At 33.6% G+C, this 25774-nt stretch overlaps 1 protein-coding gene across 2 annotated transcripts in view; it reads left to right on the plus strand.

The window, feature by feature from the left end:
• The window catches only part of GRID2 (glutamate ionotropic receptor delta type subunit 2), a 1057247-nt gene that overhangs the window by 842740 nt on the left and 188733 nt on the right, over nt 1–25774 (plus strand). For both annotated transcript variants that reach the window (XM_045536712.1, XM_045536713.1), the window contains exon 11: nt 2534–2846. In XM_045536712.1, coding sequence (XP_045392668.1) covers nt 2534–2846 — 313 coding nt within the window. The remainder of the gene's footprint in view (nt 1–2533; nt 2847–25774) is intronic.

Below are 25774 nucleotides of genomic sequence, written 5' to 3' on the forward strand. Positions count from 1 at the left end.
TGGGACCTAATGTGTAGCTGAAATTGTGGGCAATAAATCAAATATAGAACACAGAGTTCTTGTTCTTCAAGAACTAAATAGCTAGACAGAGAAAAGAGAGAGGGTCGGGGGGGCGGGAGAGAGAACACACATTCAGCACTTCATTTACTGTCTATACTTTTGGTGAGTTCATCTAGTGTCATGAACTTAATTATATCTATAATTACATGACTTTCAAATTTGTTTCTTCAGCCCAGACCACTCACCTGAACTACCGACTTATATTTCTTACTGCCCACTCAGCATTTTCTCTTAAAAGTCTAATGGGTACCTTGTTTTACAAATATTCAATCAACGTTGTCAGTAAATCCTTCCTTAGGCAGAATTTTCTGATTTTGGTTGAGTCGTTAACTACTTTGGGTCACTAGTGATCAATTAGTAAATTACTGATCCATAGTACTTTAATGTCCTGAAAAAGTAAATGCACCTTCTGAGAGCCTAATTGAATCTTGGAGAGTTATTTATTCACCATTAAGATTGAAATAAATGAATCAGCTCATAATAGTGATACCAAATAGTTACATTCATTTCACAAATAGATAAATTGAAGTTCAGAAAAGAGGACTAGAGGGCTAAGAATCTGGGTTATATTTTTAATTTGAAAAGACTCAATTCCCAATATCTAGTTATATAAAATGAATATATGAGCTTGAAAGCAATATTAGTTATTTTTCTGCAAGTTCATTTTTATATAGTGTTAAGTTTAATATCTTTCAGTTAATAATTCTAAACTCATGGTGTATATATTAATATGGCCTTGTTGCAATATAAATAGTACAGTTTTTAAAAAGTAAAATTTCAGACTCCTTTAAGATAAAAATTTTCCTAAAACGAGTTACTATGACTGCCTACTATATGGGTCATTTGAAAAATGAATGGTATCTTACAATATGGTAAAATAGCAAAAGCTTCAGAGTAAGAAAAACATAGCTTTAATATCTGACTTCTGTACTTATTAACTAAGAACTGAACAAGTTATTAAACTCTCCAAGTTTTAGTTTCTACACTTATAAAAAGGAAACAAAATGCATAATGCATAGCTTATTGTAAGGATTTAGTGAAAAAATTATTTAAATACTTAGCACTGGACCTAGCAACAACTATATCTGGGCTTGGTACACACACACACACACACCCCTTAACTATAGCTGGAATATTTTTTTTATCATATAATATCTTTTTGTTAAACTACAGAATTTCATATGAAAAATTGTGGCTGAAACAAATGGCTAGTTACATGGCTGTTTTCTATGTTTTTGGTGCTACAAAAAGCACAGATTTCTGAAAACTTTTCTGTAACTTATCACTTTACTGTAATAAAATATGAGTGAGGATTGGTTGCAAAGAACACATTTGCTAGATATAAACTAATAATGGAGCTGATGTCATTGGTTCACCAAAAGGGATATATAAACTAGAATATTTTTAAGAGCATTATTACTTCAGAGACCGGATTCATCTAAATTGGTCTAGCATTCCACTAGGCCTGTTAATTTTTTCTTGGTCCCGAAAAGCAGTAAAACAAGTTTCTATCTTCTTTTATAAAACAATAAAAAAGAAAAAAAAGTAACCAGAAAATGTTCAACAAAAAATTTACTAGTGTTTGTATTTGTCTGGAAGGGGCTTCTCACAGCTTCAATAGCAGCCAAAGATCATTATTTCAAAAACAGTGCATCTTTTAGATATTTAAATATTAGATATTACTATATCACAGAATTTAAATGTGAAGTCCTTTGTACTGCAATTCTGTTATGTATTTTAAACAAGTAAAATAGCCTATGCCATAGGTGTAAGAGCTATCGCTGAGAATATAAGGCAATACACACTGAAAAAGGGGGTTACTACTGCAAGAAGAATTCTGTCTCTTTAATCTTTAACTGTTCATTACAATGTTTCTGGAATTTATATAATGCCATCATGGTAGAGACTTCTGGCATATGGCATTATAACTTAGTGATGTAAAAGCTCTAACACACACTAGTATGTTTAGAGCCCAATAATACAAATTTTGGTGCAGAGAAATTTAAACCAAGGGCAAAATGCCACGTTAAAGTTTTTAAATAACCAACCTAATAATTTAAGCATTATGAACATATTGAATATCTTTGGAACATTTTCCCAGAAAGAATTCTTTGGTATAAAATTTTCCTTTACTGCTGTGCTAATGATGGCTTTGATAAAATGACCCAAGGAAAAAGGACAATTTTCTTCCTGTATTATCTGTGTCTGAAATATTCTTAACTGATTTTACATGCACTGATAATATGAACAAGGGAATTGGTCTGACTCTGTTGGGGCAAGATTTGCAGTAAGAAATGCAAAGTTTGCACATAGCTCTTCTGCAAGGAATCTTTGCAGTGTTTTTCAGTTTAAATAAAAAGACTTAAGATATTGCCTGAGGCATCTGTTTTTTTTCCCTCAAGGCAAGCTGAAGTGCCACAATGAAATTGTTTTTCACACTGTTAATGTACTCCTTTCTCTTTCAATTTTTCAGAGAGCCGACATAGGGATTTCTGCTTTAACCATCACTCCAGATCGTGAGAATGTGGTGGACTTTACAACACGTTACATGGACTACTCCGTGGGGGTACTACTTCGAAGAGCGGAAAAGACAGTGGATATGTTTGCCTGTCTTGCACCATTTGATCTCTCTCTCTGGGCTTGCATTGCTGGCACAGTCCTCCTGGTGGGTCTCCTGGTCTACCTCTTGAACTGGCTCAACCCCCCACGATTACAGATGGGATCAATGACGTCTACTACTCTCTATAACTCCATGTGGTTTGTGTACGGATCTTTTGTACAGCAAGGTAAGAAGTAAAAGTGCATTCTAGGATTAAAGAAAAAAGGAGTGTGATGTTTTAAATGTCATGCATTCACTTAAGAAGGTTCTGTATCTGACATCAGTGAGTGTTCCTCAGTCAGATACAGAACCAGTAAGGGGATCCCAGTAAGGGGTCCTCACAGCAATGCTCCAAAAAGAACACTTCCTGTTCTCTCCTAGTGGATCTCAAACACAACAGGTTTCCCACAATGGTGGTTCATTGTCTTTTGATGTAAGTCCAATTTCAGAACAAAGGCAAAAGTGAATGTCAAAAGTAAAGTTCACAAGAAAACTCAAGATCAGATTTTCCTCCCAGAACCTTGACTTTCTGAGAAATAGCCTTACTGGGACGAAACTACTTACTACCAGAGAAGGTACTATTTAATTATTTATGGATATAAGAGATGTTAGGATTTGTTCTTTGTTCGGAAACATTATTTCATGTATTAAAAATATTCACTGACATTGAAAAGACATTGGTTAATTTAAAACTCGGATGAGAGAGTTTATGTTTTATCTTTGATTTTAGTATAATCTTTATCAATGATTTAACTTATAATTTCATTATACGCTAAAGAATGGCTTTGCTTTGTTATTCACTATCCAGTCTGCCCTACTCTTTAAACTTGTGTGATTAATTCTTTGGCTCTCACTGTTTAAGAATAGAATAATATTTATTACACTCCTTATTTGAGAGTACTGCCGTCCTAGAGAATGAAATAGTAAGGAAATTGATAGTCTCTTGCAAACTCAGCACAGGTATTGAACAGGAAAGATATGTGTTACGATGGAGATGTGGTAGTTTTGTCTTAATATTTACAATTCTCACTAGCATCTTACTTTTTGTTCCTACTTGCTGTTGAACCTTCCACTAAACTTCATTTTAACTTCATTTTTTCTATTCTAATTTAACTAATCCAAGGTTTATCTAGATTCTTTATCTCACTGCCTCACTTCTATTCTGTCCCTGAAATCTTTGTAAAGCGTGCTTTTCCCTCTCTTTCCATATCAAGGGTTTTGACTAAGATTAACTGTTATTGTATATTTGTTCATTCATTAATCATTAATTCAGTACATGTTTAATCTACACTGTTTATTTTAGAACTTTGTTAAGCACTGAGTATACGACAGTGAGCAAGTCTTTGCCACCATTGAGCCACAAGTCTAATGAGACAAAAACATGCAAACAAAGAATTGCTTTGTTTAGTAGGGATAGTTTTAAAGTTCTGTAATAGAGATAAGCATAGACTGTTAGGATATCAAAGAGGTAGGAAAGTTCAGTATATCTACTGTGGCAAAGAAGTATTTTAGAATTAGTACTACATAAACAGAGACAGAATTAACTATGTAAAGAGCTAGTTGAAGAAGAGGAATGGAGAAAACGAGACGTAAAGGGCTAGGATAGAATTTCAGGCCAAGAAATGAGAGAGAAATTAGAATAGTCTATATAGAGGGGAGTTGGTAAAGATGAGGTGAAGATATTTTTGTTATTATCAAGAGTTTGAACTGATCTTTGGGGAAATGATCAGTTATTTAAAGATATTAAACAGGAACAGATACATTCAAATTTTTACTTTAGAAATATTCTGGTTATGGTGCGGAGGATAGATTGAAAAAAGGCAGTATGAAAAGTGAGACTACCATAATAAGAGAGGAAAACAGTTGATGCATCTGGCACGAAAATAAGGTGGTACTGGGTGTCAAGAGAAGGCTATTGATGAAATAGAACCAGTAGAATTTGATTAAGTATATCATGGTGTGGGGATCTACAGTACCCAAGGAGAAGAAGGAGACAATGTTTTATCCTAGATTTCTGGGATTAGGAGATTATGTCTATTGGATGTTGATCTCATGTAGTGAAATAAGAAAACAGAAAGAGAAGACATGATAGGAAAGATGATACATTCATTCTGGTGTCTGTTGAGTTTGAAGTATCTGTAAACATCCAAGAGAATATTTCTAATGTTTGCTTAGTAGCTTGACACATTTGTCAGGAGCATAGAGAAAAACATCTGGACTCAGTATGTATTTAAGAGATATTGGCATTTAGGAACTTTGGAAGCCATGGAAGTGAATAAGGTCACCCCCAGTAGTTGTTCTCAACTGTGTACTCATGATTGAGGACCACTGGTCCAAACATCCCTAGGACAGGGCCCTAAGGAAAGGAATGGGTAGAGGAGCTATCACTGGAGACTGATAAGGAATGATTATAAAGCTGCAAGTGAAAATCAGGATGTAGGGATATACATACATAGTTAAGACAATATTTAAAGATGAGGGATTTGGTCAATTGTGTTAAACATCTCAAAGAATCAAGTAAAATTAAGGCTTGGAAGATATTTGTTGGATGTAGCAATAAACTTGTTATTGAAGCAAAAAAAGGCATGTCTTTGCTCCATGATGCCTGAGGGTTCAGCTAGATAACTCAGAAGCTAGACTAGAGGCTAAAATCATCTGAAGGCTTGTTCACTTCATTCACATGTCTGGTGGTTGATGCTGTGTGGGCTGGTCAGCTTTGTTTTTCTTCATGCCGGCCTGTCCAAATGTCCTTGCCTCATGAGAGTTTAACCTTTCTCATAGCATGGTGGCTGGTTACTCCATAGCGAGCACCCCCAAAAGGGAAAAATTTTGTGTTCCTGGTTGGAGATCACAAACTTGTGTAATGGTGTGAGTTTCTCTTGCAGGAAACATCCTGCATGTGCCTATCTCCATGGTTTTTAGGAGAATTAAAGTGGTTAAAAATTGTGATGTTCTTAGATATAATAACTTATATAAGTGTCACGTGTTTACTAAATGAATAAAACAAAACCCAGTTGGACTCAGCTGTGTAAAAAAGGATAACACAAATGATTTTAGATTATTGGTAAGATAATGATTGAAATGGTAGATCCTGAGGTACATGGAACAATTAAAAAATAGAAGGACCAATAATGAGAACACGGTAGAGTGTAACAGTAGAAAGTAACCTAGTAGTAAGAGGAGGGAATAATAGAGTCTCAATGAGGTGAAAGAATAACAGTGGAAACATCTGTGTGACTGAATTAGAAGTCTATATTCATAAAATAGGAGACCTAAGCCTAATTCTTTCGAAACATAACAGTGGAGGACAAGCTATAGGTGTGTGGATGTGAATTCCTGAAGCTAAGAGTTGGTGAAGGACTTCAAAGCTGGTCAGGGAACTCAGATTAGAGGGTCAGATGAACCATCTGTAATGACAGTCAGCCTTTACTGGAGAGGAGGAAAATGAGCCATGTGCCAAAGTTGTCCATAAGTAAAGAAAGATGACAAGGATGTTTGATAGATACAAGCATTGACCAGAAATAGAAGGTGCTGTCGCTAGATGGAATGAATCTGTTTTCATTGTACTTCTCATTTCATTCAATTTTGCTGTACATGGTTTCAACAACCAACAATATGTTGATGAGTCCCAAATGTACATCATCTATCCTTGAATTTCAGATTTGCATATCCAACTGTTCGCTAGACCACTCTCTGAATATACCAGAGGTCCCACAAATTCCAACATGCCAAAAATTGAATTCATTTTATACTTTGGATATTCTTAGCCTCTCATGTTCTCTATTTAGCTGGTATTTCACCAGCCCCCCATACTCACGTTAGAAACTTTCAAAATACTTTTGATTTCTTGATCTTTCTCATCCTTTAACAAGTTCCGTGAATTCTACCTCCTAAATATTTCTAGAAGTGTAAATCTCTTCTCACCTAGAGAGATTAGGCTAGATTATTACCTAGATTGGGCCTACCTCATTTCTCACCTGAACAGTAGGAATCTCATAGCAGGTCCTTTTTCTTCCGGTCTTGTTCCCTGCAAATATACGACCCACATATTTGCATATACACCCAAGTTATCAATGCCCTGGGAAATCAACCACATAATCACCATTCTCGAAATATTTCCTTGGCTCTCTAATGGCCACAGTTTAAAAGTCTGAGTTTTTCAGAGGATGAATGCTTTCCCACCATCTGGGTCCTGTTCAATGCTCTTGGTTGTCAGCTCTTATACTCATGCCTCACATTTAATTGTCCAACTACCCCAAACTACTTTTTGTCCCTGAACACAAGACAAAACTGTTTATTGCCTCTCCACCTTTGCTTCTTCTCTTTCCAATTCCTGAAATGCCTTTATTACCAACTTGGTTAGTCTCTACTCCTACTCTCTATCTGCCTTCATATGGCAAGTTCCTATTCATCCACTAATTTGTGCTTTTATCTCACTTCTTTCAAGAAGTCTTTGCTGGGATTGGAAACCATCTTTTATACTCCTCAAGACATATTTATCATAGTTCTTATTAACCATAGTGTAATTGCCTTTCTTTTTTTCATATGTCTCCACCTGAGTCCTTTGAATTCAAGCCAGTTTACCATTTATCTTTATAGTGTCTTTGCCTATAGTTCAGCATCTTGTGCATATTAGGTGTTTAAAAAATGCATGCTGATCAAATAAATGAATAAATTAATGATAAATACTTAACTAAATCAAAAATGAAATTAACTGCAATATTATGTTTATTAGATTACCACCCAAAATAAAAACATCACCAAAATTGTCCCCCAATCACCTGAAACCCACCAAACCAAAGAGGAAGTCATTTGTTATGTCCGTACTGAGTGTATTTTGTAAGAAGCTAACAGGGAAATTTATAAATAAAGTCTCCTATTGATCGAGCTTTATTTTGGAGGATGTTGACATGTATATGGATTATCTTTCTGTATTATTCCTCCACGTAACCAAATTTCAATAAGTTTTGGAGCACACCCAAGAAATAAAGTTAAATAAAATTATCGATATGGTTAGTATGCTTTTCTAGTTCTACAAACATGTAACAGATATGAAAAGTTATAAATATGTGAAACACCTTTCTGTCTCAGCTGCTCCCTTAAATGAACTGCACAGCGTGCAGGCTGACTGTGCATTTATACAAATTCATAATGATAGATAATGCTGAATCGTGTATGATTAACTGCTTCATCTTTGAAAAGCTGCTATTCTTCCACCTGCTGACAATGAAAAGGTGAATTCATTAAAAGAAACTGCCAGCATCTTTATGCTCTGATTAAAAATAAATTAAGAAAAGTCTCATAAACCCTGTGAAAAAGAGAATCAATCAATGACAGTATCCATGTGTAGGAAATGGAGTTGGAATTAGTGATAATTTCCAATAAAAATATAGTCCTTTAAGAGGAAGCACAGCTGTTATTTTGGAATTATTGAGCCACTAAACCAGATTGAAAAGGAATAAAGAGGCATTTCATGTGTTATCAGATAGATTTCCGAAAAAGATTTCAGGGACAGCTAAAAACAGGAAAATGTTAAATATATGTGAGTTGTTTACTAATCCTGATTTTTAAAAAAATCTGTAACTTCGAAGCATTCTGGAAAAATAGCTCAGGGAATCCAACTGTGCAAAAGCAGTATGGTCCATTATAGAGATAAACTCAGTACATCTGTTTGGCTGGAACATTAGAGCTTGTGAATTAGGTTGTTAAATGCACGAATGAGAGACCAATTTTATACAAGTTTTGTTGTTATTTTATATCTTCTATATCTTCATGCCTACATGCATCTCCTTGCAATTAACATATTTCAAAAACTGGAGTTTGATTTTTGAAGATCTCATGTTTAGTTTATGGGCAATGACTCAATATCATCTGGGCTGTGGAGGGCCTCTCTTCACAAATGTGATTGTGCATAATTTGTTTGCTGTTTATATGCGAAAGGACATTTCAGAGATGTTTTTGTCTTATGCTAGGAAATATAAATTTTATAGTCATGTAAAATATTTGAAGCAACCACATATATGCTTATTTAGCAGCAAGCATTTATTAAGTACCCAGAATGTCCCAAGAACAGGAGGAACAAAAGGAAAACAAGGAATAACTATGTTAATTGGCTTAATAAATATTTCTTGGGTATACCATGTGCCATGCCTAGCCTAGATGTTTTGAATATGGTAATAAATAAGAAAGACACACTCCTTGCGTAAGTGCTTGACACCATGCCAATGGGTCTCAGCCAAATTGTGACCAAAAGAAACCACTTCTGATGAGAGGAGCAGACAGAATTTTTGAAAAGAGTAAAGAAGGAAAATTCCTTTGGTACTTTTCTTAAAGATCAAATAGCTCCACAGATGCTCGTGATGAATAGGAAGAAAGTCTTTAGGAGTATTAGAAATACTGAAAATAACTTGATGCTGCTGCACAAGAGTTAACAGAAGAGGCAACCCACTGATTTTGAGATCCCAGGATAATTTTTGGAAGAAAAGGAAGAGTTCTTCCTACTGCCAGATGGATTACACCATTGTAAAGGGAATCAGAACTTTCTGGTTTCCACAAAAAGAGCAGTCAGACATTCTTCTCTATTGAGTTAGGCAACAGAAGAAATTGTTGCTGAGACAGCATCTCTTTAAAACTTTGCATAAGAGAATAACTCAAAAAGACATTCATTTTAATAGTGTAGATATAAAAAAATATAAAATTCACCAATATCCTATTCACAAAATCCCAAAGGACTCAAGCGTTGGAATGCAGTAGCTAGAGCCTTTGCTTTATAATGTTATCTAATATTTCACATTCAATTTGAATACAACAAAAATGATATTGACTAGCTCTGTTGTTTACTGACCCTAACAAACACAGGAAAAATGAGAGTAATTCCCAGTGACAGGTTAACCGGGCTATAAAAACAAGTTCTTTTATACATTCTGTTGTTACAGGTATTAACTGAGAAGGGCTCTCTGTAATTTTTATTTAGGTTCAAACAACATCTCTGTTGTTCTTAATCATGATTGGCAGTCCTTAACAAAGGGAGCTCCAAGCACTCCGAGTAGTGTCACATCCACTTGAAAATTTCCCCTTGCCAATTTAAAATTGACAGGATGCTCATTTTCTTTCTTTTTATCACCAGAACTCTCTACCACTAAAGAAAAACAAAAGTTAAACTTTCATGCTGAAAGAGACTGTTCAAATTCTTCCAATAATGGGGAGTGAGTAATTTGTATGACTAGACACAATGCTATGATGTTACAACATGAATACGTTGATTTACATTCCCAATGCACTGTAATGAACCCCTAAGCAATTATTCTATGAACTATATGCATGCAATATGCCCCTGGAAATTATTTAAGTTAATACCAACTCTTCATGATTTGAGTCAGAAAATCCTTTCTCATGCTTAACTGGGCTTTTGAAGAGTTAAAAGTAATCAAAGACCATGAGGCACAAATCAGATTTCTGCTTATAAAACAAGAACTAGTATCAACCTTGTATAAACAACATTTTCTTTACTCCTTCGAGTTCCCTGTGAGTACATTCCATCATTAAAAGCGATATTTTAGTATTTGACAAAACAAAGGAGTGGTTTCCTTAGAGACATTAAAAAATTGAAGGGTGATTTTAAGAAAATATATTTTTAAAAATCTACATTTAAACGAAAGAGAAAGCAGATGTAATAGATCCTTTAAAATAGTATTGTCTTTCATCTGACTAGTATTAACACCTTGTTTTTACAGCACCATATCATAATTCTCCTCATCATAAGTAATAAGAATAAGAACAGATATTGCCAAGATAAATTTATTCTAAAGGTGACTTAGGATCAATCTAAGTTAAAGTATTGGGCTCAAGGGACTACAGGTGATGTAGAGAACATTACTTAACTTGTTTAGAATGTAAATTTTAAAATTCAATTTCTGTTCAACATGCCCAAACCTGAATCCATTATTCCCTTTGATCTATGAATATATAATTAGAGGTTGAATAATGATGGCTATATTTCTAAAAGTATGGGAAACTGACCACAGCTTTCAAAAACAGAATCAACATGTTTTGAAAATTAGGACCCTTAGCATTTAACCTTGTTCTAAAATATATCCTTGTAAGCCAACTATAATGCACATAATTCTGTATTGAGGATTCCCATCTCCAACTTACAAAACTGATGGGTGATAAAAGTCCTGTGACATTTTGTTAAATACCCTTGAACTTAGTACAACCTTTTCTTGAATTTTTCACAATTATAAGGCAGAAAAATTTCAATATGTAATATAAAGTATAAATTCTCATTATGTATCTCATTTTATATATATATATATACACATATCGGTTTCCCTTATTTGTAAACTACAATTATTTTTATGGCTTTTTTTTTTTTTTTTTTTTTTGAGACAGAGTCTCACTCTGTTGCCCAGGCTAGAGTGCTGTGGCATCAGCCTAGCTCACAGCAACCTCAAACTCCTGGGTTCAAGCAATCCTTCTACCTCAGCCTCCCAAGTAGCTGGGACTATAGGCATGCACCACCATGTCTGGCCAATTTTTTCTATATATTTTTAGTTGTCCAGCTAAAATTTCTTTCTATTTTTGGTAGAGACAGGGTCTCGCTCTTGCTCAGGCTGGTCTCGAACTCCTGAGCTCAAATAATCCACCTGCCTCGGCCTCCCATCTTTTTTGTTAAATTTTGACACAAATTTAACAAAAGACCAATACATGACCAACAAATCCACTGTGGACACATAAATTGTTCTTTGATTTGTGACTACGGCAAAAATTTATAGAGTCTCTTTATATTTACAACTCTGTCTCTGAGACCCTAAATTAACAATGCATGTGGGACAGCTACACAGCTTGTTTTATCTGCTTCAGTTGTTTTCTAGCAATTAAAATTTATATCCAGTTTTTAAGCTCTACTTTAGCATGTCCTAAACGTATTTCTTCTACCTTTACTATTTTAAAATAGTTCACTGTTCTCCAGGAAACACCTGCTTGGATATTAAACAAGAATTATTTAACTAATCACAAAGCTGAATAAGACAGCATGGTCTTCATGCAACTTAGAATATGTTAATATAAGTGACACAAACTAGTAAACATGAAAGTAACTATCATGCAGAGGAAAGCACAAGACGTGATGGGCATAGAATTTATAGACGCACTGCTATTGGGCACACTGCAATTGAGTCAAATACATGCCAAGCTGTGATCTATCAAAGAGAAGAGCACAGAATATAAGCCAATCGATGTTCTCCCTAGTAACAAAGGAAAAAACGAATTGGTCAATTAACTCATTTGATCTTTGCTTCCTGATCCATTAAAGAGTGTCAGATTATTTTAAAATTTTCTTTTAGCTGTAAAATTGTATGATTCTATAATACAAATATCTAATTAAACCAGTCATTTCATATCTTTGTGTTGCCTCGAGACAACTCAGTTTTAAATTCTGTTTTTGCCACTTACTAACTATGTGACATTGGACAAGTTTTTAATTTCTAGGTGCCTCAGTTCCCCAGATAATAATTACCTACTTCATCAGGTATTTGAAAAAAATTAAAAGAGTTAATGGATATAAAAAAATTAGAATTTCATTCATGACACAGAATAGGTACTCAACATTATAATTATTTCCTCACTGTTTTTGTAGACTCAGGCAAGAGATGGAATCAGTCACATTGTTTAATGCTTTAGATATTCATCACAGAAAATGAGCATGATTTTAAAGAAACATATTATAGTCAAGCATAAGAAAACGTATTAGGAAAACTGATTTAGCTAATGAATATGTTTATAATAAAAACCATATGCTAACAAACTCATAATAACTTTATGTCATTCAACTAGATATGAAAAACTACAAAAACATTTTCCACTATATAAGCACATAATTACCACATGTATTTGTGATAGGCTATAGCATAACATGGTCAGGAACCCAACAGATTAATGAATCCAAATTGAGTGGAATTACAGGTTTTGATTCAAGACGTTTCCAATTTATATGTTAAGCCCTTTGGGGCTCAAAAAGACTTAGTCTTTTGGGAGTTAATATCCTATTAAAAAACTGTGTATGTATGTGTTTTGTTTTTAGAATTATATCCTGAGATTTGTGATTAAAATAGCACAAAATTAAGCACAAACATCATATAAAAGCTAATTTTTGTGAACTAAGCAATGTTCACAAACTGCCACTAATGGCAGTCTAGAACCATATGGGCCTTTTCCAGTTAAAATGATGATGATGATATTTGATTTTTTATTTTAGTATACTCACAGTATCAATATCAAAAACAAAAACATTTTATCATTTTTAAATGTTAATAACTATTCAATTGTTTAATATATTAAAACTAAAAGAAATCTTGTCAATTATATACAAATATATACATTAAATACTGTGCTAAAATTTTATTTCACTGAAAGAATTCCTTTAAAGTTAAGAGAATTGCTGAATTGTTAACTTAAATATAACATATTATAAATACCTATGAAATACAATATAACACATAAGGGATTTATAAATAATATGGTTAAGTGTGTCTGTTCCCACAATTGAGTATAACACGCTGGATATGAAAACAATTTTTCAGTGACTCTAATCTGAGAAAATCAAAGTACATGATAGTATTCTGAGTTCAGTAAGAACCAAGAACATGCCATGCTAGTATTCAAAAAGTTGATTCTGGATTAAAACCTCTTTGACATTATTTAATTTATGTTAACAACTCCAAAGTAAATTTAATTATACTACTAAAATTCTTGGAAGGGAATAAAAAACTTTAGATGTTTTTTCCAAAAATTTGCTGAGAACAATAACCAAGTTCCTAAGTCAATAGTCATTTGTTGTCTGAAAGGTTTTTTGTTTTTGTTTTTTTTTTTGAGAAATCTGTAAGGTATTCCTAATTTTGTTGATTTTTAAATTTTGAAAAAATATTTCTTCACATAGTTATCTGCAAAGACATGAATAATTGTTGATGGCATTCTATTCTAACTTAAAGTCTTTTTGCTATCGTTAGGGTCTCTTCTTTCTTTCTAAATATAAAAGTAGTTTTGCTATATCAGCAGGAACTGCCTATAAGCACCACCTTTCTGTGCTGTTGTACTATTCAAAGGGTTAAGGCCACTTAGTCTTCAGTCCTCTGCCTTCCATCACCACCCAAGGAGTGCTGTAATCCTCTGGAAACGTGCTTCCTGGAGCAGGCACTGCGTAATAAATCACTCCACCTTATTTATCTTTCTCTTGACATATATCTAGCAGCGGGAACCATTCTCCTGTGACAGTGTTAAGTCCTATTGACATTTTCTCTTAATTAACTACATCAATTTTTACATTGGGAATAAATTGCCTTTATTTAATTTTATCTTGAACAAAGGCGACGTTAAATTTGTCATATATTAATTGTCATAACAGATTTTGTGATAATTGAAATGTCTTTGTTACCTTCCCAGAAGACAAGTTTATTCTGCTGAGAAAACAACAGTTTATATTTATAGAATCATATTGCATCACTTTTTCTTAATTCATTAGACATCTTAAGGAATATGTAAGAGCCCCATTAGATATATATCTGAATTCCTCTGTGATACATATTCCTTCAGTCAACTGAGCAAATTTTATATACAGTTTTATAAATTGAGAGAAGCATTTCTTTTCAGGTAAAGCATATTTTATGTATCTTAGAACCAAATGTTTTGGGTCCAAATTAAAGATCATTCAACACTTACTGGGTATCTACAATGTGCCAGAAACAACTCAAGATCCTAGGGCTACAGTCATGAGAAAAAGAAAGATTCATGCCCTCATGGAGCTCATATTCTAGTAGAGGGAGATAGGTAACAAATAACAGGCATGATAAATAAATAAATTAATTAAATAGTACATATGTCAGAACTCAGATGCTGTAGAAAAAAAATAATCAGAGTAAGGGGCATTGGACGTATATATGGAATTGTTGCAATTTTCAATTTGTTGAATTAAAGCTTCTTTGAGAATTTGATGTTGAACAATGTCCTGAAAGACAGGAGAGAATATGCTACATCAATCCCTATAGGAAGGATGTGCAGTTGTAGGGAACCAGAAATGCATAAAGCCCGCTCAGAGAGGCCAGACGTATAGCTTAGTGGGATCCGACAGCAAAGAGGTCCATGGGTTCAGACGAAATTGAGCTTTGTAGACTTTGGCTTTTAGTCTGAGAGAAATGGAGAGTCACTGGGGTGTTTTAAGCAAAGGACAAAACTTTAGACAAATATATGCAACCATTATGGAGGGCATTGACAAACTGTTCTATAGCTGTTCTATTTTCAAAACTTCCAGCATATTGGGGGATTTAATGTTTGTTTCAAAAAGTGTAGATTTGTATCCAAATGAGTCATGATTATATTTTATAGGTGTATGAATGTATATCTACTTAGGGGTGTGTCTGTGTGTGTAGAGAGAGAGAGGTTGCAAAATATGTCCATCCATTGTCCTTAAACTCCAAGATCCAGCCAAGCTGTGTTCTACCCTGCAGGTCAGGTAAGCATGGATGTCCATTTCAGACAGCATGTTAACAGTACATCAAGAGGTGCATATTATCCCCAGCTTTATTTGTGGTGACAGTTCCTGAGGAAGACCATTCTCTTCCAAGAAATCTTCCCCGGTGCTCTGGTAGAGAAGGTACAGAGAGAGCAAAAGCACCAGCAGTCTCTGTTTGTTTTTTTCCTTCTCAGTCAGCCTCCTGATTCCTATCTGGGAAGAATAACTGCTATTTTGCAAAAAATAATTTAGCTGTTTACTTGAAATATTTATATAGTGAGAAATTTTTTCCTATCTCACATCAATTTATTAATAATGTCTCTCTTTCAGAGTAGGGTTAAACAAGGTCCCCATTCATAAATCACCAGAAATAAGCTTCTCTTTGGAGAATTCTTCCTGTAAAAAAATTAATGATTTGCCTTACTTTTATTTAATCGCAATTTATATATACTCCCCTTTATCCAAAAAGCTCTAAAATCTGCTAACGTTCATAATAGTAGTGGATTATTTCGCTTCTCTCACAGAAAAATTCAATAACTTTCTACCCTCAATTTTCCTTGTCAAGGCCAGTTCTTTCAATTTAAAAATTTCTTGATTTTTAAATTTCCAGTCATTTGGTCACAAAAGGCCATCTGGAGTATAAGATTAAATAGACACTCGCTTCAGCCACAGTTGGAATCTGTAAACTCAGCATTATCGCCCAGAAAACCTTCCTTAGAAAATGATGTGCAGTTCATCCACTGGGGCTGTGTTTAATCTCTACGCCATAGGAAAGTCGAGGTCAATTCTTCTGATGACACACAAAATAGTGCAACTGGTCCCCTGTAGTTGTTGCAAATAGTTGTATAGAGTAGTGATACTTCTAAAAAACTAAGCATTTTAAGATGAATCTTTAATGTTCAATCCTCCAAATACAGGAAAAGGTTTAGGTTAAAAAGTGAAAATTAAAATGTTCACCCTGATGTTCATTGATTTTTAACTTTTTTTCTTCTGAGCTAGTATTGACCCAAGTGACATTCTACAGATGCTGACATAAATTAGGTTAAGCAAGTTGGAAATTACATTTGTTGACCTGAATAATTTATAAAAAAGGATAAACATGAAATCCCAGTTTAGTAGCACAAACACACTTTTTACAATAATGTAAGATATTGAAGCTGGCTGCATACGACGTCCAAGATGGACACTTTTAAGTTGGAAAGAGTAACTTCTGTGCTACTAAATTATGTACAATACACACCTAACTGATGAACCAAAAGAGAGTACTTTGGCTAAGGGAAAATCATTCCCAGCACTAAAAGGCAATTTAACATGCGTTTATACCCAGGAAAGCTTAGAAAATGAACAGTAATTGCAGAGGTCAAACTTGTAAGCTGGCTATGCTTACTTGTTTCACTGTAAGAATTGACTGCAATGCAATTTAATCCTCAAATCATTGAACAGAGGTGGCTTATGAGCTGAGAAAATTGTAAATAATTACATCAGTTTATACCAAGGTGTAGATAATTTCATGTACCAAACAAATATAATCATGAAATGTTATGAGTTTATAAATTAACATACACACATACACATACACACACACACACACACACACACACACACACACACACACACACACACACACACCCCACATCTTTTTATTTCTGCTTTAGGGGAATTTCTCCTCCTGGTTTATTATTGTAGTTTAATATACTTTGTAACACTAATTGACAAAGTTGAAAGTAAATCTTGTGTAAGGCCCAGGTGGCAGAAAGTAAGCAAAAGTGTATGATTTGCAAAAACAAAAATCTATTAATATAAGCTATGTTCTTTATTTTTTTCAGTGTTAAGTAGCAGCTAAATATTCTTATTAAATAAAAACTGTTCTCATTTAAAATAGCAATTTTTTAATATTTTCTTTTACGATATTGTAAAATGCAGCTCAATTTTTAATGATATTAAAACAAACAAACACAATGTTTATTAGATATGCATTTCTGAGTCTAATTTATTTGACAAGTCTGTTAGCAATATAATTTGAAATATTTGAACTCAGGGAATTCAAAGGAAGTAAAGGAATAAGAAAAGCCTAGTGGAATAAAGATATTATTCCTCTTAAAATATACATTGAATTTTTATATGGGAACATCTGGCATTAGTGAAATAAAATTAAACAAACTATAATGATAAAACTTTAAATGTTATTGAAACTCTTTTCCACCTTTCGTTTGCTTCTGTGCAGATGGTATTTTGATAATTCTCTCTGAAAGGGACTGAGGCTGTGCTGCTTCTTATGATAGGCTATGAGAGGGAAAAAAGTCATATCCTCCTTAAACTGTCTCTTTATAAGATAAGCACTTCCAAAAGTGCTGCATTCTATTACTCACCTTCTAGTTTGCTTTTCCTGTTTTTACTTCATTGTTGACTAAGTTACAAAAAAACAAAAACAAAAAAACAACCCAATGTCATGATAGGCATCCTACAGCAAGTCTGAGACGTTTGAAGACTCAGATGAAGCTCACAGAGACCCTAAAAGGCTGAGCTAGTACTTTTGATCTTCCATTTAGAGTGTAATTGCTCATCATGATGTGTTAGCTAGAAAACGTCCCCTTAACACGGTAAAATGTGGAAGTTCTTGTTTGAAAAAATTCTCAAGGTTATATTTTTTTCCAGTTTAAGAAGTATTCCTTATTCATCACTTTATGCATTGCTATTTCTTCTCCAAAATTTAAAATTTTATTTATGCTGATTAAAGTTAGAATTTTATCAGCAAATGATCTGGCAGAGTATAACTTTTTTTCTTTTTTGTTTTTTTTTTTTTTGTAGATAGGGTCTTGCTCTGTCATCCAGGCTGGAGTGCAGTGGCACAATCATAGCTCACTACAGCCCCAAACTCCTGGGCTCAAGCAGTTCTCCTACCTCAGCCTCCCAAGTAGCTGGGACTCTGCCTTCCAAGTAGCTAGGACTACAGGCATGCACCACGACACCCAGCTAATTTTTAAAAAATTATTTTTTGTAGAGACAGGGTCTTGCTAGGTTGCTCAGGCTGGTCTTGAATTCCTGGCCTCGAGTGATGCTCCTGCCTGGGCCTGCCAAATTGCTAGGATTACAGAAACGAGCCACTGTGCCTGGCCCAGAGTATAACTTTTAACCACAACGAAAGGATTGGGTTAGATTAGAATTTATACTTACACATTAAAAATATGAAATATTACTAAATATATGGCTCCTTTATTTAAAGCAACAACAACAGCATTTCATTCAAATAGCTAAATGATCAGCATGGTAGACATTCTCAAGTTATATACCTTGAGTTCAAAAAGTAAACTAACCAGATAAAAATGAGGAAAAGATATTCCAGAAATTCCAAGGTTTAGCTTGATAAGCAGTGTACGAATCCCATTTTCCCACATGGATAGAACAAAGGTGGGAGATGAGAGCAGAGAAAGTGGTGGAGGCCAGACTGCAGAAAGCTTCACGTAGGAGACAAAGAAACGTGGGCTTCATGCTGGAGAAAACAGACTCACTGAAGAGGTTTCATCGTAAAACTGGCCCCGTTTAATTTGTGTTTTAAAACCAGGCTGTTTGGAGACTTTGTGAAGGATGGCTTGGAGGTCATGAGACTGCTGAGGTGGACAGCAGAAGGAGTGCGAGCCTGAAGAACATCCACTGCCACCGCAAAAGCGGAAGGAAGGACAGGAAGGAGAGAAAGAGCTAGAAACATACATGACAGGACTTAGTGCCCACTGGGTGTCAGTAAACAGTAAAATATATTAATAAATATATAAAACAGTGGTTTCATGTGCTACGTAATGCTGTTAAAATTAAGGAACTGATACACAATACATCTTGAACAATTATTTATTCCTTTAGCTATTTTTCTATAGTTGCTATTCACTGGTCATACAAGACCGTATTATTTACACACATGCATGTGCATATATAATTTGTTTGCCAAATTCCCTATTATTATACATTTATAAAATTGTAAGAAACTTATTCCAGTGTTCAATCTTTGTGCACATACATGGTTATTTTCTTAAAAAATTATCCTAGATATGCAGCTTCTTAATTAAATTACAGGTATCCTTCTAAGACTTGATACTTTCAGCCAAACATTGTATCATACTTCATATGTACACATTTTAATAATTAAAATTATATAAATTCCAATAGAATTTTAAAAGATTTCTTTAGAAAGACAATAGTAACTTAAGTAAAAATTCAGCTTTACATTATTACATTTGTATTTACATTTTATTGCATTAGATATTTAGAAGACATTTAAACATACTCAAACAGAACAAATTGTTTGGATGTAAAGCAAGACAACTCTACAACTCTTAAAAATATCTAAATCATTTGGACAAAAAAGCTTGAAATTTGTTGTTGATATTAATAATTTAAATGTTAAGAGCAGAGACAAAAAGCAAACTGAAGTTTAGCCCAACCATTTAAATGTGTATGACTGGAGTTTACAAGGGTATAAAATGCTACTATGTGATGCTATAAGGCTATTCTAATAATCCAAAATACAGCAGCAAAACTTTTATATACCTAACTGTAAAGGAGGACTGTGTTGTTCAAAATGATAATGGGGTGGGAATCCAATAATTACGTAAAGAGAAGAGAGAACAAAATAAAAAAGAATCTGATCAAAATTTACCTACAGTAGCTCATCCAATTGTTACAAATTTATTTTTTTTAATTTCATTTGTAAAGAAAACAAAACATATAACATCAAATAATCTTCAAGTTCTTACTTCCAGAGCCACTAAAGATGATTACGCAGATTATTATTAAAAGGTTTTGTAAAGAATTATATTAAATTGCAAAGAAGACTCTGTATCATGCAATAATTAGTTTGGATTTCATTATTTGTCAACATGTGTCAAGTATTTTCTAAATCGTCTGTCTGAAAAGTTCATTCAGAATTAGAATGTACTATGACGACCACAATATAAGTAAGATGGAAAAAGGAAAGTTGCTGAGAATTGCACAAGAACTTAGTCTTATGACTACAATAAATATTAATGACACTTCCTCAGATAGTATCTTTATGTAAAAACTACCCAACATGTCTATTTTTTGAATAGCAGCCTGAATTTTCAAATATTATGTCTCTTCTCTATTGCCATATGTTCATAGAAGAAATTTCTAAGTCTGTGAAACTAGGAAGAAGCAAAAAATAACATATTTTTTTTATTTTCAATAAACTTATGCAGAGGAGCAGGGTGAATGAATGTCTCAAGGGAAAAGAAAAACAAAAATGTAATTAACGATTTTGTTTGCTTGTACAATTTATACATTAAAAATTTTATTCACTGGCATATAATCTATTATGTCTAAGATTACATGCAAAAGTTATTTGCCAAAGTAATTCAAAAAGAAAATATAATAGCTATTTATTTGCAATAATGGGGACTTAGAATTTTCTATTTGGTAAATTAAAATTTATGCATCAACATTAAAATAGAGAAACAACAAATGTACTTGTTGAGTTGTCCCATAGGCATATAGAATTGCAGTCAACATCTAGAACAATCCTGAGGAAAGCACTCTTCACCTATTGTTTCTCTATTACTTATTTGATAGGTTTCTTTATTATATAGGATATATCTTAAGTTCATTGATTTCTAGTGTCAAGTATCTTGGGCTTAGTAAATTATATTCTGATTGTTAGAGGTAAACTCTTACACTGTTTATTTTATTTGCTTGACCCTGTCCTAATTTTGGTTTAGCAACCTGTGGTCTAAACCTATTCATTCTAGTCATTGAGGAGAAGAGAGGGAGAAAATGAAATGGTAATAATAAATCAGAATCCTTGGTGGAAGAAATGATGCATTTACTTGGAGGAAAAGACTCCACGAGGCTTCCTAAATTCTCTGGCATGTGTCACTCTCTGCCTGGTTTTCTCCCTTGCCTGTGATAGCCTCATATATCATATTTCAAATATCATGAAATACAATTCATGATCATGAATTATATTTCCTTACTCCTCTATGATCTTGGCCTTGGCTTAGGAAACCCAATCATGCTTTCCTAATCATAGCATAAGGCTGTTGTGAAGATTAAATAAGAAAACGCTTGCAAAACACATAACACAATGCCTAATGCCTTAGTAAATACTTAACAAATAGAAGCTTTTCTATTTTATTTCCTGACCTTTGTTTTATAATCTCTTACTCACTGATTTTGGCCTGAGTTTAATAAGTGTTTTGTTTTGTTTTATTTTGCAACATCATCCTGATTTCCTTCCTCCCTGACCCCACTTCCTGCTTGTTATATCCATGGATTTGATTTACCACTTCAGCCTTGCAATGTTACCTTGTTTCCAGATTTTTCTATTGCTCATCGATTCAACTCAAGTCCCTGAGTCAGTGACTCCACAGGCTCTAAATTGAAAGCGCATTTAGAACTTCCCGAAAGAATCTAGAAACCACACCCAAATAGCACATTTAAAAAGAAAAAGATATACCTTACATAATATAATTTGAGCTCCATGTGGAATTCTATAATGTGTTCAGTTTTATGTATTTGTATTCACAAATACACACATACCGACAGAGACCCGTGAGTTGTGTTTAATACACATGTGCTTAATCAATCAGCAATGTTGTGGAAATCACTATTCATGACATGAATTATTTTATGTCAATGACAGAACTTTCTCTATGACTTACTAAAATTTATGTAAATATATAAAACCCATATACTGAATAAAATGTCCATTTTTTTATTCCAATAAATTTCCAGTAGCACCAGTGCCTTGAAATCTTATTCTTTTAGCCATTTTTAAATCTGCCATTCAAAATAATATGTTGAAAAAAATCAGAGCAGAATCCATTTTTTCCTTTGGCTATTTAAAATGTCCTCCTACGAACTTAAACATAAGAGCTCTGGAAAACAGAAAATTGTGAAAGAAGAGAAAATTCAAAATTGAGAAGCCTGATATTGTTTTTGAAAGACTAGATTTATAAGGTTAAATGATTCCCTTTTCTATCAAATTATAAATCTAACGTATGCTCAATAAATGAGTTCTAATTTAAAACTAATCTTCAATGGTGATTAACAGGTTGCTAGGTTTAAATGGCATTTTGGAACTTTAAAAATGTATTTTAGACTTACTCCTGGCCTTTTTATCATTAAAACTGATTGAAAATGTATTGGCATTCTCTGACCTTGTGGAACTAATGATGCACTTACGCGTAAAACCTAGTTTAGGAACCAGTATCAGAAATTCCAAATTAAAAATGTCACTTTGAGATCCATTTCACTTTGATTCCTGTTGACAACTGCTGCTTACCCTTTGAACTTTCATGCTTCTGGGATTGGCAAAATGGGTGCAATTTTCCTCAGAACCACTGATTGATTGAATCCCTGAAAAATGGGGTTGCTAATGGCACTGGAATTTATATAGTGGTTTTATATAGTGGCTTAGGCCTCACTATAATTATTTTAAAACATTAAAAGCTAATACATCACTACAGAGTGGCAGGTTCTGACTCAACTGCAGTCTTGCTTCATGCTGTTTGACAAACGACTAGTCATCCAGACAATATTTCCTCTTTCAGCGCCTTTCCTAGCCCTCATTGCTAGGTCTTGCGGTGAAATCAGTAGGTAAAAAGAAAAATAGCAAAAAAAGGAAAGATAATTTTTTGAGACCTTCTGGAAAGTAGCATTTGGGTATACTGAAAGAATCATTATATATTCCTTGTTTACAGCATGCACTGAGGGTTCTTTGTTCCTTTTCTTTTTTGATGAGCAAACAGGCAGCTGGTACGTATTGATATATTAAAAATAGAAACAAAACACGGAGAGTATCAACCAAAAAATTTAATAAACAAAAAATAAATTAAAAAAAATGAAGGGTCAGATGTGCTATAGTTGAGAAAAACACAGGTGACATATAAAATGACTTTAAAAATTCCAGGGTATTCCTGAATCCTACTACCTGAAAACTTTCTGAAGATTTTAAGGGCTTCGGATGGATATCTTTTCTCCCTTTTCAGTGGAATTACTAAAATCTTATATTTTATAACTTTGTAATATCAAATAGGCAGATTATCTCTACTATATACATAAATCTTTTACCAAAATCTTGAGCTTACTCTTTTATAAACACAAGACGTTTTCTAGCATATCTGAAGCCAAACCAGGAAAGAACGAATGAGACCGTTTGATTTCTCCTCTTTGTATTTTTTAACAAGGCCTGTAAAATAGCAAAATGGAATAGATACAAAAGAATGAATACAGAGGCTGAAGATATTTCTAGGGAAATCTCTTAAATAAATACGTGTGATTTTGGCAAAATACTAACTAGTGGAATCCATACACATGAAGGGAAATATTCTGGGAGCCAATGAGGGTTTGGAATATATTCCTCCATAGTTTTTGAAATTTAGTTGTCATATCAATGTTCTGAAGATGTAGTCTTGTTTTCATCATCAACATTTACAAGGGTAATTTTGATAGATGTTGGAAAACAGAACAGCAATAAGCAAATACATTTTTTTGTTGCATATAAAAATGGCAGGAAATTTAAGGAAGATACGTGGCATGCTGACTGTATTAGTCCGTTTTATGTTGCTGTGCCAGAATATCATAGACTGGGTACTTTATAAGAAATGAAATTTATTTGGCTCACAGGTTTAGAGGCTGGGAAGACCAGTATGAAGGTGTTGGTGTCTGGCGAGAGCCTTTTTGCTGCATGGTAGAAGTTGGAAGGGCGAAAGAGCACCAGAGAGGCAGAGAGCAAGAGAGAACTCAACTCACTCTTGTAACAACCTACTCTCATGATAACAAACCCACTCCCATGATAATGACACTAATCCATTCATGAGGGCAGGGCTCTCATGGCCTATTCACCTCTTAAAGATTCTATCTTTTAATACCGGCACAATGGCAATGAAATTTCAGTATGAGTTTTGGAAGGGACATTCAAACTATAGCACTGACCCATTGTGCTTTGTACTAAAGCTGCTTTTATTAAAAACTAATATGGTAAAATGAAGACCTATGGATTAGTGGAAATCAGCCACATACACTATAAAGCCTTCCAACCAAACCACTCAATTTCAGACATTTAGAAACTTGTTTATAAAAAATCTCTTACCTTCAGAGTCATTTCATAATCTCTAAAAGAGCAGACTTGCCAATTCAAGATGCATTAACTAGTCCCATAAAAAAGGACTTCGCTAATTAATGTTCTGGAAGATTTATTTGTCTGATCCAATAAAGTTCATGTATAACAAGCTACTTTCAATAGATTTAGTGCAATTCATATATACTATTAATATAATCAGTTTGTCCAGTAGAACTAAATACAAAGCAATTAGTGCAGAAGGGGGAAAAAAGGGTTTGTTAAAACACGCTTGAGGCTCTGACTCAGGGGGATGGGCGGGACATGGACAATGTATAGAACCTGAGCTTTTGTACCCCCATGATGAGCTGAAATTTAAAAAAAAATAAAAAATAAATGAGACTTAGAGAAAGGAATTTACAGCAAGAGTTTCTAAATATCATCACTGCTACTATCCTTGGAGACTGGAAAGTTAATCAGTTTGTGGTGGGAAATCATGGTAAACACTATATGTACTGCTCATCTATATGTTTTTAATGTTGCACTGAAGGGAGTTTGTATTTCAATGTGGCACTTACCTCAAGATTTCTGACTATTACTTGAGGTCCAACGGTGTAAAGCTATAACGTAGCCCACTGTATAAAATGGAAACCCGAAACCCATGATTGACATTCAGTGGGCTATTTTGTACTCCCTAACTCATTAGAAACAGTGGGAATTTTATATGGGCTGGAGTAATGAAAACGTTGTGAAAGTAAGAAGCTGCCAAGTGTTAGTTTTTTGTGTGTAGTTAAATTCGATTTAGTTTTAATATGAGTTACAGCCATTGGCACTCAAAAGTTAAACTAAAATCAGCATATAAGGTTTATGTGGTGTAACCAGTAGCCATTTAATTTGATTATAATTAATTTTTAATTTAGCAGTTTTCAAATCTATTATCAGAAATATTCCTTGGTACTGGGTTCAGTAAAATAATCTTAACTATTTGTATTAAACCTGAAGTCTCAAGAATTATAAGGATTATCTCCAGTAGGAAGTCCTAATGTTGAAATAATATTCTCTTTTAATTTGCCCAGAAGAACATTCTTATTTCAGGTAATTATGTATAGATGGTGTTTGTATATATAAAAAAACTTTTATCATTATTAAGAAAAAATAAAATGTGTTAAAATATTAAATTATATAATTTAACTATATAATATTAAATTATGTAGTTTAACATTACTTTTGTTAATGTTCAATATAAACATTTAATATTTTAATTATTAAATGTTAAAAAGTGAAGTATTTTATTATACAACCAATGTGGAACTCTTCCAAACAGAAAAGTATAAATAATACTAAAGTGTTGGAAGAAGGAACTGCTATTTATAAGAAGCTTTGCATGTATTACAATTACTTTGAAAATGTGAATATTAAGTTAGAAAACTCTTCTATATACAAGAAGTTATCATTTCAATTACATGTTCTAATGCTTTCCAGCCTACTTTTGCTTATCTGCAAATACATCTATCAGCCAGTCCAGAGCAATATTTTGTCCTTCAAA

The sequence above is a fragment of the Lemur catta genome, chromosome 24 (assembly GCF_020740605.2).
Source record: "Lemur catta isolate mLemCat1 chromosome 24, mLemCat1.pri, whole genome shotgun sequence".
NCBI classification, from domain to species: domain Eukaryota; kingdom Metazoa; phylum Chordata; class Mammalia; order Primates; family Lemuridae; genus Lemur; species Lemur catta.